General features: G+C 50.5%; 1 protein-coding gene across 1 annotated transcript; it reads right to left on the reverse strand.

The window, feature by feature from the left end:
- Nucleotides 1-1,032: 1,032 nt before the first annotated feature.
- Nucleotides 1,033-13,284, reverse strand: dnai3 (dynein axonemal intermediate chain 3). The gene is given in 18 exon segments (XM_062452235.1): nt 1,033-1,052; nt 1,478-1,559; nt 1,690-1,852; nt 2,061-2,134; nt 3,151-3,270; nt 4,983-5,048; nt 5,051-5,077; nt 6,827-6,916; nt 7,655-7,779; nt 8,081-8,271; nt 8,547-8,663; nt 8,869-9,068; nt 9,281-9,427; nt 9,669-9,773; nt 10,252-10,427; nt 12,395-12,430; nt 12,537-12,602; nt 13,176-13,284. Coding segments are annotated over 17 exon segments (1,800 nt in total). The 5' UTR covers nt 12,598-12,602; nt 13,176-13,284.
- Nucleotides 13,285-13,355: the final 71 nt, after the last annotated feature.

Consider the following 13,355-nt stretch of genomic DNA (forward strand, 5'->3'; position numbering starts at 1 on the left):
GGGGATGGACTGCACTGAACAGGAGACATTGAAGGATTTACCACTGGCATCTGTTAATCCTAATAAGTAGATCCATTACCCAACTAACATTTATATGTTAAGATCCATTGTTATCTTCTGATTCCTATATTGATTGATTTGGATGGTTGTATTTCAGTCTAGTAAGTGTGTCTTCTATTTACGATAACTGTGTTCTCCTCAGTACAGGGAGGACATACAAACTCCATGCGGAAAGGCCCGGAACATAGCCCACCTACAGGCCACAAGCGGGAACCAAACCCAGGGCCTTCTTGGTGCGAGATGGTGTCTTACACAAGGGCTGGCGTTTTGATTAATCAGCCTGCTGTTCTGCATACCAGCTGTTGTGTTGAATCTCTGTGTTCACTATACAAATGAGCTCTCTGACCTTCAGGGCTCAGAAAGACTTTTCAGCAGGAGACCAGAGCCATGCGTTTGCGCTTTTCATTATTCTTGAGTCCTGTTTCTAATCGCTTGTTACTCTCTCTCCACTCAGCTGACTGCAGTCGCACCGTAGGCGGAGACTGGACTGTTTCCTTCCATAAAGGATAGACAGGTCAGACGTTCCAACCAAGGAGGGGAAGATCGGGAGACACCTGGCTGTACAGTGCCCTGCCTCAATCCACCTTCAGTCACCTCGCTCACGCCTTGGGAAACGCGAGGCACCTCGCTACTGTGCGAACGTGACAAAGTCCAGGTGATGCCCGAAAAGACAAAGGCAGCACGTTTCTTGGTTGAGCACGTGTACAAATGTCATAACCGTCGCCCTAGCTGTGTTTATAGAAGCAAGACCTTAGGCCAGAGAAAGGCAGGTTTCTTCCTGACCGGGCGAGACTGGGGGAACATCTTTTGGCTCCAGGCCTGAGCAGCATATTGCAAAGAGCTGACAGTCAACAAGACTAACGCTGCCTCACTATGAGGGCCTTGTCTGGCGAGGTATCGCTTAATAAAACAGTATGAAACTGGAGAGGCGAGGGGAGAGAGAGAGAGGCTACGGCCCGCTGATCACGGTACTCACTGATCCCCTGGAGAATCTGAGACGCACACGCACGCACGCACAAACCCACACAGACAACCTCCCTCACACACACACACACACAGGTGTCTTTGATCCATCCGGGCTATCTCCTTCCATCTGTATCATCTATTTCCAGAGTGTTTGACCTGACTATGATGGGTGATTTGAGAACAGATGTTCCGCGGCTCTGTAACCGGCTGGTCTGCGCAACAGTTTAGCATTCCCCTTCGCCTGCGTTGCTTCGAGGACTGAAGAGAGGAGAGGGGGGGGGGGGGCGGGGGGCAACAATGCAGAGAGAGTGACAGGAAGATAAATAAACATGGGAGCGAAGCTGACCTGCATCTCTGCCTGAAGGAGAAAGGGAGTACAAAGAAGATAAAGAGAGAGACAGAGAGAGACAGAGAGAGAGAGGGAGGGAGGGAGGGGGGGAGGAATACTCACCTGCGTTGCTACCAGTATGGCTGTCGCAGGTGTTGTCTTGCAGGCTGAATTTCAAAGGGCTGTACTCCCCGCTGGTATCAATCTTGGCAGGGCGACCTGACACGAGATGAAACAGAACATTGGTCGGCAACAGACAACAGTCAAGCATTGGCAGCCGTGGAGCTTTTTTGGGGGGGAAAGGCGGCTGTGTGTTTGTGAAGGGCAGGCGCCGCCTGCGGTACCCTGACGAGCGGCTTCCAGGCCAGGTCCAGGTGCTTGAAGGTGTTGGGAACGCCGTGGGGGCTCTCCAGAGGTTTCTCCTCCGCCTTCTGCCTCCGGTCTGTCATGGGCTGGGTGGCCATCCTCGGGGTCCGGATGTCCCAGAACATCACACAGCTGATCCAGGAGAGAGAGACACCGAGAGAGAGAGAGAGAGAGAGAGAGAGAGGAGAGAGAGAGAGAGAGAGAGAGAGAGAGAGAGAGACACACAAGAGAAAGAGACAGAAAGAAAGAGAAAGATCCTCTTTAATAATGGAGCTGTTGGACAGACCTAGATCATTCTAGATAAATACAATCCGTTTGTAGATGCCCAACCAAGTCGTACCAGTCAGGGGCGCAGGTGATGACCTGAACACAAATCTGACTCTTGTTCTCCACCGGAACCCCAAGCCTGGTGACCTATGACACACAGAGAGAGAGAGAAATCAGCAAAGTGGCAAGACCAGGCTGTTCTATTCCTTGTAATGGTGAGCAACACTGAGGGGGAATTTATTGGGCTCCCTAGGGACCCCCTGGTTGATTGACGGGCTGTCTCTGGTGAAGCGACTCTGTGTTATTAATGAAGCCTCGAAGCCCACCGTTTTGAAGGGCATGGCAGTGTCACCGCTATTACAGGATAGAGTATCGCGTAGAGAGGGACCGTGACAAGTCACTCAGGGTGTCACTGAGTGTTTTCGGCCAAATTCCGGAACGTTCCGCTGCTCGGGAGTGCAGACAGGGCCCCGTCATGGAGACATGGTAATATGCCTAAAGCCCACGGTGACATTCACCCTTGACCCCCCCTCTCAAATAATCCCCTTTCATCTCCAGCGATGGTGGCTCCTCTTCTCCCTCTGCCTCGGCTTGCTAAATCAAGCCGCACACCCAAAATGCTTCAGTCGCATTCGATTTGAATCTCGTCCCGTCGTTATCGCAGAATTTCCCATCCCCCCTCACCCCCCCCCCCCCCCCCCCTTTCCAAAATCATTAGCGCGATAAGAGGCCTGACCCTTTTTTTTAACTGAGTGTTTGAACATCAGCCTGTAAATTGGGTGTGAAGGCCTAAAAGCACGGGCTGTGTATCGAGTTCTCTCCGGTATGTCAGATACGTAACCTCGGGTGTTTGCTCAAGATCTGATAAGACACAAAGCCCAGATTGGGGAGAGAATCACGACAACTCCAGGGAGATTGTAGACTGCCTGGCACAAAGGACTTCTAATGTAGGGCAAAAAAAAAACGAACCAAACTCTATACATGCCTTATGACAGGTTGTGGCTGTGAATGCCATGTTTATACATTCTGTACATTGCTTAAATAACTAGATCAACTGTGAATCATCCTCCTGGACAGTATCACATCCACGGGCGCTGCGGTTTTTGCACCCTCCCCCTCCCCTCACCCCCCCCCCCCCCCCCCCCCCCCCCCCCCCCGCCTACCTCAAAGTTCTCCGGCAGCCATTGGACATCTGTAATTGGCGCTTTGTGGCCGCTCTCGATGGCTGACACGGCACAGTAGCGCACCACGAGAGTCTCCTCCGCTCGCTTGTCTTCAAAGGCCTGCCGGGAGCCCGAAACACAAAAGGGATTACGCCACGGGCTGCCCCTCCCCCCCTCCCCCCCCCCCCCACGCCAGCACCTCACGGCGACCGGACCCTATTTGTCCCCGTAGCACCGCTTATCGGTGACACAGAGTTAAAGGGTCGACGTGAAGTGATCCATTCAAATGCTGTGGTTGTGCTGGTCTTGGGGGAGGGGGGAAGAGGGGGTAAATTAAAACTTTTTTTCGACAGAAGCTTTGGGTTACGGCTCAGCGGACACCTAAGTGCGGACGGGTGCTTTTAGTTGGCACTTTGGCCGTGGTTTGTCGTGGTTTCTGTTTCTCATCACAGCCTAAGATCATGGGGCTTATTCACAAAAATTTCCGGACTAAGCACAATGTTACTGTATCCTGCTGTGTATGTAGGATATGTTAACGCTGGGCCATGTGGCAAGTCTGTGTTTGATTTGTTCAAAAACGCGTGAGCAGAACTTCTATTTAAAACCATCTCATTTGTATCCCCCCGTTTTATCTGACGGGGCAGAAAACAGGCGCTAGCTAAGCACACCTTTCAGGGCCCCGCCGCATTGAAATAATTGGCTTTCAGCAGATAAAACCGCCCCTGTTTGTGGTGCAAACATATAAAGGGGGTGCCGTAATCTGGTGTGTGTGTGCTATGGGCCCAGGCAGCCAATCAGGACCACTGTGGGTTTGTGTAACAGCTGGCGATGTGTTGTTGACTCTGGGGGGTGGGGGGGGGGGGGGGGGGGGGGGTTTGGAGAGTCAACAGGGAGGGGGAGGAGGAGGGGAGAAGAGAGGGGTGAGGGAGTGCTGCTGCTAGCCAAGGTGCCACGGTATTGTGAAGGAAGCTGGAGCGGGCGTGACTGTACGAGAGAGAGAGAGAGAGACACAGAGAGAGAGAGAGAGAGAGAGAGAGAGAGAGAAGAGAGAGAGAGAAACAGGGAGAGAGATAGAGAGGAGAGACAGAGAGAGAGAGACAGGGAGAGAGACAGAGAGAGAGAGAGAGAGAGAGAGAGAGAGAGAGAGAGAGAGAGAGAGAGAGAGAGAGAGAGAGAGAGGAGAGAGAGAGAGAGAGAAACGCGTCTGGTTTCCATGAAGGGGGGGGGGGTCAGGTCAGGGGAATGAAGGGGCGCCGCAAGGTGACGGAGGACCGACTCGGTCGAGCGCGAGGGGTTCCAGCGTATCGGACGAGGAGACGCAGCGCACCGGGCCGCGCCGGCCTGGCAGGGCTGGAGCTGAGGTTTGTGGGTCCGGCTCCGGCAGCCGCGGCGGTGCTTCAAGCAGAACTTAGCTGCATTCCCCTTTAACGAGAGCCCCGGCAAGGCCAACGTATCATCATCGTTTGGCCCCGTCACCCTTCACCTTGGGGGAAGGACGGCCTCTCTGGGACCTGCGGCGGCGTTCGATCCCACCCCAGAACGCTTCGATCGAACGCAAACATAACGGTGCTTCGCGTAGGTGAGTTAGTTGTGGAAAAGCCTCACAAGAAAGGACCTTCAAATTGCCGCCATGAACCCGACTACCGACAACGCAGCGTTAAAGCGTCCATTTGGCAGACGCTGGGGGGCCCCATTATGACACGGCTGCGGGTAAAATGACGAGGACCTGTCAAATATCGTACGTGCTGTCATCAAGTCAGAATAGCAGTTGGCACATCTCTGGGTCGTGAGTCATTGGGACGGCGTGCGACACCAAGGCGGTGGCGACTTACAAAGGCGTTGGCGTTTGCGGCCATGTTCTTTCCACCGCTGGAGCGAGTCCCCTGTAGTCCGCTCGACGGTGGGCCGATATGTCCCAGAGCACCACCTGACGGGACAAGACGGCAAATCAGTTGACTTGAGAAGCAAACACCTGCTGCTCACAGTTCAGCACCTCCTGACACACTAGCCTCCCCCTTTCCCCTTCACCCCTCCACTCCTTCTCCTTTTACCCCCTCCTCTCCTTCTCCTTCTGCCCCCCTTCCCTCCCTCTCCTTCTCCCCCATCTCCTTCTCCCCCCCCTCTCCTTCTCCCCCATCTCCTTCTGCCCCCTCCCCTCCTCTCCTTCTTCTTCTGCCCCTCCCCTCCTCTCCTTCTCCCCCATCTCCTTCTGCCCCCTCCCCTCCTCTCCTTCTCCTTCTGCCCCCTCCCCTCCTCTCCTTCTCCCCCATCTCCTTCTGCCCCCTCCCCTCCTCTCCTTCTCATTCTGCCCCCTCCCCTCCTCTCCTTCTCCTTCTGCCCCCTCCCCTCCTCTCCTTCTCCTTCTGCCCCCTCCCCTCCTCTCCTTCTCCTTCTGCCCCCTCCCCTCCTCTCCTTCTCCTTCTGCCCCCTCCCTCTTCTCCTTCTCCTTCTGCCCCCTCCCCTCCTCTCCTTCTCCCCATCTCCTTCTCCTTCTCCCCCCTCCCCTCCTCTCCTCTCCTTTCCCCCCCTCCACCCTCTCCTTCACCCCCTCCCCTCCTTCTCCCCCCCTCCCCTCCTCTCCTTCCCCCCCCTCCCACCCTCTCCTTCTCACCACTCCTCTCCTTCTCCCCTCCTCCTCTCAGTCAATCCACCTTCCCATAGAAAGAGGCCCCGAAGGGAAAACAATGGACAAGAGCGGCAGAAAGGCTAAAAATAACAAGAGCGGAATATGGCCCATTCTGTAAGCGATATTTGTTATTTCTTATCGGATTCCCTTGAAATGAAAGCAGCGTAGCAGCCCAGAAGGACATGGGAAAGGAAATCCACCGCTGAGGTGGTTATATAATAGTCTGGAATCTCATAAGAAAAGTCTTTGGCGCTGACGGTTAGAGGGCACCAAAAGAGAGACGGGGAGGGAGGGAGGGAGAAGGGTGAGGGAGGGTGAGGGAGGGTGAGGGAGGGAGAAGGGTTAGGGAGGGTGAGGGAGGGTGAGGGAGGGAGAAGGGTGAGGGAGGGTGAGGGAGGGAGAAGGGTGAGGGAGGGTGAGGGAGGGTGAGGGAGGGAGAAGGGTGAGGGAGGGTGAGGGAGGGTGAGGGAGGGAGAAGGGTGAGGGAGGGTGAGGGAGGGAGAAGGGTGAGGGAGGTTGAGGGAGGGAGAAGGGTGAGGGAGGTTGAGGGAGGGATAAGGGTGAGGGAGGGAGAAGGGTGAGGGAGGGAGAAAGGTGAGGGAGGTGAGGGGAGGGAGAAAGGTGAGGGAGGGTGAAGGGTGAGGGAGGGTGAGGGAGGGTGAGGGAGGGTGAGGAGGGAGAAGGGTTAGGGAGGGTGAGGGAGGGTGAGGGAGGGAGAAGGGTGAGGGGAGGGTGAGGGAGGGAGAAGGGTGAGGGAGGGTGAGGAGGGTGAGGGAGGGAGAAGGGTGAGGGAGGGTGAGGGAGGGTGGGTGAGGGAGGGTGAGGGAGGGTGAGGGAGGGAGAAGGGTGAGGGAGGGTGAGGGAGGGAGGGAGGAGAAAGATTTGGGAAGGTAAGGGTGGGGGACACAAATAAGGGTGTGAGAGAGAGGGAGAGAGAGAGAGAGAGAGAGAGAGGAGAGGAGAGAGAGAGAGAGAGAGAGAGAGAGAGAGAGAGAGAGAGAGAGAGAGAGAGAGAGTCAGCGGCCGTGAGATGGAGGAAGCGGGGAGCACCTGGCCGTTCATGCAGCCGCCAACGATAATATTTGGATCGGAGGGGCAGAACTCAAAGGAGAAGACGTCGTCCGGGCACTCCAGGAGCAACTGCAAACCACAGATGAGAGCCACATCAGGCCGAGGCCGTACATTTCAAAACCACAGCAGACCTTCAAGTGCTGGGCCTTTGCCATCAAATGTATTTATGTATCAAAGTAATTGAACGCAAGGCTCAGCGGTTTTAATCTCCTGATCCACAAGCATATGATTCGACTTCGCTAAGCATACAATAAACTTGTGGATGGATTTGACATTCTTATAGTAGAAATAAATGTTTGTGTGTGTTCATTAATGTGTATTTCTTAGATGTGAATGTGCTACAGCAGTTTAATCCTTATTTGACATAATGATAAACATCTTTCCCTGTGCCTATAACCAGCCAATCAAACCAACAGTCTGGAGACCATTGTACACGGTCATGAGCAAGAATCAAATCTTCTTTGGGTACATTTGAGTACATAAAAGTTATGGTTTGGTTAAGGTATGTAAAAGTTTGCTTGAAAGTCCAAGCACCCCCTTAAAGCTATTTCTTCTTGGGAGATAGAAGAAACAACTTGTTACCTGTCGGTGAGGATTTAAGAGAGATCTGAGAGAGAGAGACAGAGAGAAAGAGTGAGAGAGAGGAGAGAGAGAGAGAGAGAGAGAGAGAGAGAGAGAGAGAGAGAGAGAGAGAGAGAGAGAGAGGAGAGAGAGAGAGAGAGAGAGAGAGAGAGAGAGAGGAGAGAGAGAGAGAGAGAGAGAGAGAGAGAGAAGAGAACGACATGAAAGGAGAGTCTTCACACGTACCTGAGGATTGATGGGATCAGAGAAGCTCCAGAACAGAATGAGAGAGGGATTTAGCAGCAGCTTAGTGGAGGCATTGATCCTGTCTTCGAAGGACAGCCTCTCTATCACAGACACGGCGATCACCCCTGCCACAATCAAATACATATCACTGTCACAACTAGCTGGAAAACCCCCCCCACACCAAAACACACACTTACGACCTAGTACAAGTTGCTGTGGCACAGACAAGACGTGTTGGTCTGTGTACCTGACAATAAAAGACTTGAAGACGATTACACCGACATAGCATATGATATCATATGATATCGTGATATCATATGATATCATATGATATCGTGATATCGTATATCATACATATATGACCAGCATGGTGGGTCGGTCGTGTAGGCCGTTGCTCACGGCGATGTGTCGTGACCGCGGCCTCACCGTTGATGGTGGGATGCCAGTTGATGTCGCTGATGGTCTTCTCTTTGCTGAAGTGCAGGTCTGTGAAGGACTGGTACTCCTTCAGGTGGGTGTCGGCCTTGCCCCCGTAGCCGCCGTCATCCTCCTTCAGGGCCTTCCAGTCGTCGAGGAACACGTCCATGATCTCGTTCTGCTGGAGGGCCGTCTCGAACCTGCGGGGGGGAGAGGAGCCGTATTTTCCGTTTCACCTCAGACGCCTCGGCGCTGAGCGGAAAACGGACGACTCTCCGCGTCGCGCGGGGTAGCTTTGTGCTGGACGGCAAATCTCGCCGAGACTGAGGACTTTGTCATGGATGACGGGTAATAGATAAGGTGTCTTGAGGCCCCTGTAATGACAGGTGTGGACAGCCCCTCCCCTCGCATTATTAGTAAAAAAAATAATCCCCTCGAGTTTGAGACCCCATCCATCACTGAAACGTTCCCTCACCTCCAGGCGACCGAGTTGACGAAATTCTTCAGACTCTCCGACTGAAGGCAGTTCTCCTTCTCCTCCTCGCTGAACTCCCTCGGTTCATACTGGGTGCACATATTCTTTGGATATCTCCTGCCGAGTGGACATTGAAAACCTTATTATTAATACCACGTTGTTTATTTTTCGTCTGAGGTATTTGGTAGTTCAACTCAAGTCAAGTTGGAGTTCTATAGCACATTTATAAGCACCAAGAGTTGCACCAAAGCGCTGTACAGCACCATTTTCAAACACGCATTTCAAACACCACATGCGGCCTTCGGTATATGCAGAACGATACCATATTGTTTGCGTGCTGGAGCTGTGGAGGGCAGGGATGGCCTGCACAGCGCTCTGTCTCTCCATCTGCCGGAGGCTGAAGCTCCGGTCCTGGTAGGAGGAACACTCCATGTGGCCGTCCTTGGCGTCCGCCGCGTTGCGACTCGAGAAGCAGACGCGCGCCCCGAATTCCCTCCGCGCCCTCGAAATCTTATATTTCAACTGCGGGGGACGAAAGACAGTCGGGCGGATATAAACGGGCAATAGTTAGTTGGGCAATAATGACGTTGCCTGAAGCTCAACATCCCTCGATTTCCCTTCTGAGGGTTGACATGACGGTGACTTCCTCTACTATTCCTCCAGCGCAGTATTATTAGTGTACTGCATGTGTTGTAATCATAATCTGTCGGTCGAGTCTCGTCTCCGTGGGTTACCCTAGGTCTGGAGTCGGTGACAGACTCCTCCTCGATCTCCTGCTCGCTGCCCAGGGAGACCCAGGGCTGCGGCTCAGGGGTCTTCTCCTGCACGAACACCTCGGACGGCACGGCCTCCGCAGCCACTGCCTCTTCAGACGCCGGGAGCTGAAGCACAGGAGAACGATAAACAATGTGAAGACATCCGTAGAGGAGAGAGGGATTACGGAGCGTATTTCATATAAATTGAATAACCGCCTTGGCTGCATCTTAAATCTCAAGAGCAGTTTTTTTTTTGTGGGAGGGGGGGGGGGGGGAATCAAGAACAGATGGGAAATCTTAACTGTGGTAGGTTTGTGGAAACCTGTATTGTTTTATAATTTCCTTTAGTTATGGTACAGGAACTCACACTTAACATCTTGTCCTTGGTCTCCACTGTCAGGACCAGGTAGAAGCTCTGTCCGTGGGTGAAGTCGATGTCATAAACAAGTAGGATCTCCTCCTCTGGGTAGTCCTACCAACACGAAGAACCACAAGTCCACAGGCGTTTCAATAACCCATTACACAGTGTACGGTTCAATTCAAGTAGACAGAACACTGACCAAAAGAGCACCTTGTGAAAATATAAAAGACTCATCGCGTTTTATATAGTGTGGTCTTACGAAACGAAAGTCATTTGATGTCAAATAAGAATCCATTCTCTTTCAGAATGGATACATTATCAAGGGTGGAGGACCGGGTCTGCAGTACTCGGCTTGTTAATATCGCAAGGTGTTGCAATGTAGGACCCGCACATAACCATGGAATCATTTATAGGGAGTGAATCATTTCCAGGGATGACAAAACAAAAGGACATGGGCTCTGGGAACTCTTTTTTCCCCCTCACCACCCCGCCCGCCCCTCCCTCCCCCGTAGCATACGTGGTCTGTGGGCCATCGTGTTGTCGTGAACATCGTCCGAGTGTGACAATGACACGCGGGCCCCGGCCCTACCGTCACCAGCTGCTTGGCGGGGCTGAAATCAGACACGGCTGCCCTCGTCCTCATGTCCTGCAGGATGTCGTCCTTCCTCAGCAGCTTGTAGGGGTTGTCCCCGGTCACGTCCTCTTCGGCTCTGCATCCGAACATCTCCTGGGTGGCGGAGGTCAGCACCATGGGGAAGATGTCGACTGACGGGCGGAGGGGGGGGGGGGGGGGGGGGGGGATGAGTCGGTTGAGAGGTTCGGAATTGGAAATCGGCTCCATTTCCTGTGTGACTCCCCCGATGGTCCAGGAGGAAATTGCAGGGAATCACTCAAATGAACTCGATATCAGTCAATGCAATCGATAATCAAACGTTTCTGTTAGGGGGGGGGGGGGGGGGGGGTGAGGTGAAAGAGATTTGACCGTGAACTCTGGGAATGATAAGCACTGAGCAAAGCAGTGAGCCCTTTTGTAAACAGGACTATCGAGCTCTCCTTACACCCAAACAGTGGCATTGCATCCGATAGTAAACAGGGCTTCATATAATTACAGTTCTTGTCCCACTTGCAGCCTCTTCAAAGTCTTATTCCACAAGGTTGCGGAGGAGACCAAGAGAATGCTAAAGTAGAGCTTAAGTAACCCCTTCCCAACTGGGTGTGTCAACCTGTTTTATCCAGACCACAAGGGCCCATGCCAAATCATTGTAGTGGAAACTCACACCCTTCATTTCAAAGAGAAATGTGTGGAGAGAGCATGGCATTGTTATTTATAGTAACAATGTCATTCGCGACACTTGTTGAGAGGGCAAATGTGAATTCTGCCTTCCCCTGAGGTGTATGACTGAAGTCATTCATAACATTTCTTTCATCGTTGAGGGAAAACGTCAGACTATTTTCTGTTGGATGTCATCAGCCATAGTCTGTAAGTAAAATGCATTCTTTATGAATATAATAAGTTATTAGTCTAGTCAACTTATCAAACAAACTCTTTGCCTACATAACACAAGACCAACCCCATTATTCTTCTGAACGACAGATCAGCTGAAACAGTTCCCTTCACTTACATGGGAGCTTGTGAACTAATCTGATGTATAAAGATAGGCCCATATCTTCAGTTCAGTCATTTGTTGAGATTTAAAATGGACTCCGATGACCATCAGCATGTTTTCAGGGGTGGGTGACACTGAACATTTTTGAAGCTGCTCTGACAATGAAAAGATGTAAGTAAAAATACCTATATCCATGCATATGTCCACAGGCTGTGCAACATTACACCTAAGCTCACATCAAAAGCATGCATAGGTAAAGGCTAGGGTTGTAATGCTCAAAGACAGCGCTGATGAGTATATATCGTGCCCATTACATCACCACTTCAGAGCGAAATAGGCTTAGGCCTCCGGCTTCCAGAAGTATCCATTGCCAGCTGGAATGAATGACATGTAAGCAGTAGCCAGAACTTTCACACAAATGCAGGCAATCAAATAACAGGGTCGTTATTCAATCAGGAGGCCACTTTGCCAAAAGCTGATCTCTGTTTGTTTTTTGTGGCACGCACTAGTATACGAGTATGAAGTGATAAGCCAGACTTACTCATACTAACAACTGATAACCATAACTTGAGGGAGGTTTTGCACTGGTGAGTCAGTCTGCCAAGTCTAAGCTATAGAGGGATTCTGCGATAGGAGCTCTAGTATTTAGCCAAAGTGTTCTCACACAACCCTTTGTGTTTACGACCCAATGTCGGCCTTTTCAGACTGCAGAGTTCGGGTTGCTAATGGTTTATTGAATTTCATGGGAATCAGCAGAGGAACAGTATCTGATCACACAATGTCTACAGCAGTGGAGAGGCCTTTGAAGTTTATAAATTCATGGCAAACGTATGCATATTTGAGTATCAATGAGATAACAAATTAGTTAACATAGGCTAAATAACTGCTGATGAAAAGAATAATTATCCATATACTGTACTTACGCAAAACTATCAATCTTTATTAAATGTATAGGTCAGAAGCTGTTAACTCAGGCCTCCAACAAATACGTATTATGAACATTGCACTCTGCACGTACGTTTACAGCATAAGTTATGTTGTCTCTTTATGAAGGCCGTATTGACATAAAGGTGTCGATAATGGTGTCCATATATTCAGCAGTCAATACAATTCTGAAATGCTTACCTGAGTCTGCAGGAGAATCAGCATCGTTGTTTTTGTCTACAATAAAGAAAACAGAAATAATCCAATCACGACTCATTTTCCAATGTATACATTCATAATGTGTCAAATGTAGGTTATGAGAGTTGAACGTCAGCGGACCCACCTTTACCTTTCCCCTTACTGCCCACGCCGTTTCCAGTGCTCTTAGGTCTCTTGGAGGTCATCCTTTCTGCAAGTGGTAGACACACGCATTTGGGACCAAAGAAATCTTATATCTAACCAGGTAGATGAATAAAGTCTACATGGTCATTCATATTTTTGTTTAATATATGAATTGATATATATGCTTATAAGCTGTCCACAATACAGCATGTCCACGATTCAGCTTTATCATTATGTGACGCTGGTGACATCTTGTGGGCGATGCAGGTGGTACTAGTTAAAATTTTATTATCATATAGCCTAAAAAATATATTTCCAAAAACCAAATCCACGGCGACATCTAGTGGTTAATGTTGATGTTTCGAGGTGTAGAAAAACAAAACATATTTAAAGCAATACTAAGATATATTGTATCACGTTTAACTTTGCTATAGCGCAGATTGCGGAATTGCTAGAGCTAGCACTCAGCAGAGCAAAAAAAAAAGTTAGACTAGCTACTGTACAGTAGACTAGCTAGTTAGCGTTCGAAGAGAAGTCTACTGCAAGCTATGTAGCTTGTTATACATTATCTATTCAAATATTATATTCGCTAAAAAGTCTTGACAGGTATTCAGATTGTAATCTTAACAAAAACGTTTACCTTTTGCAAGTGTAATGTAAATATTAGATATCTTAGTCTGAACCGATGTATTCTGCGTCTTTGTCAAGTTGGTACTAGCAGCTTCCGGCAACAATTTGGTTGCTAATAGTTACGGGGGGGAAAGTATTTTTTTTAATCTGGCAACATAAAACTGAGGGCTATTTTTCATATTTCAAGTGA

The sequence above is a fragment of the Osmerus eperlanus genome, chromosome 26, assembly GCF_963692335.1.
Source record: "Osmerus eperlanus chromosome 26, fOsmEpe2.1, whole genome shotgun sequence".
In the NCBI taxonomy this organism is placed as follows: Eukaryota; Metazoa; Chordata; class Actinopteri; order Osmeriformes; family Osmeridae; genus Osmerus; species Osmerus eperlanus.